At 40.5% G+C, this 838-nt stretch overlaps 1 protein-coding gene across 6 annotated transcripts in view; it reads left to right on the top strand.

The window, feature by feature from the left end:
• Positions 1-838, top strand: part of LOC108690064 — a 39,978-nt gene that overhangs the window by 31,546 nt on the left and 7,594 nt on the right. For all 6 annotated transcript variants that reach the window (XM_018197155.1, XM_018197154.1, XM_018197153.1 and 3 more), the window contains exon 4: positions 109-343. In XM_018197155.1, coding sequence (XP_018052644.1) covers positions 109-343 — 235 coding nt within the window. The remainder of the gene's footprint in view (positions 1-108; positions 344-838) is intronic.

Below are 838 nucleotides of genomic sequence, written 5' to 3'. Positions count from 1 at the left end.
ATATATATATATATACATACACAAAAATGTAAACTTCAAAATCTTTGAGAAATATCGAGTGCATTAGCGCATGCGATATTTTACACGCTTTGAACATTTGTTACGTAGGTTCCCGTTTTACTATGAGATTAAAATCATCCTGGTGCTGTGGCTGCTAAGCCCGGCTACTAAAGGCTCCAGTATCCTTTATCGACGCTTCGTGCATCCCGCACTTATCCGTCGTGAAGCCGAGATCGACGAAGCCCTAGCACGTGCGACCGAGCAGGGTTATACGGCGGTGCTACATCTCGGTACCAAGGGCGTGAACTATGCCACCACAGTCCTCATGCAGACTGCCATCAAGGTAAGGCCCTATATGGTCCAAATATCAGGAAGTGTATCGTCATTGTACAAAGGTGCCATTATTATCCCTTTCACCTGAAAATTCTTTGATCAAATCCATTTCGAAAAATCCGCGAATGAAAGATGGAATGACATACTGGGACACTGTATTTGTAGAAATAGAAAAGGAACTGGCAGCTTCGAGGAGAATTACGCTTTGGAAATTTTTTTTTGGTGATATTTATGATAAAAATGTAATAATATAAGTGTAATCCATTATTTATTTTTTATATAAAATTACAATTTTATCTTCCGCAAGAGGCTGCCAGTGTTCAAGAATGCTTTATCTTGTTTGATCTTGTACTTCAATTAGCCTGAGCTCTCGCTTCATTTCATTGACCACGCATAGAACATTGACTTCTCCTCGATTGCCGCTCACTAATGATTTTATGTGTTCTTGATTTTTTCTGTTTTCGTTCTGTCCCATCCGCGTTCCCGCACATCATCGCCCTCTCTC

This window comes from Atta colombica, unplaced genomic scaffold, assembly GCF_001594045.1.
Source record: "Atta colombica isolate Treedump-2 unplaced genomic scaffold, Acol1.0 scaffold293, whole genome shotgun sequence".
Taxonomy (NCBI): Eukaryota; Metazoa; Arthropoda; class Insecta; order Hymenoptera; family Formicidae; genus Atta; species Atta colombica.
This window is presented reverse-complemented; position numbering and strand designations above follow the sequence as displayed.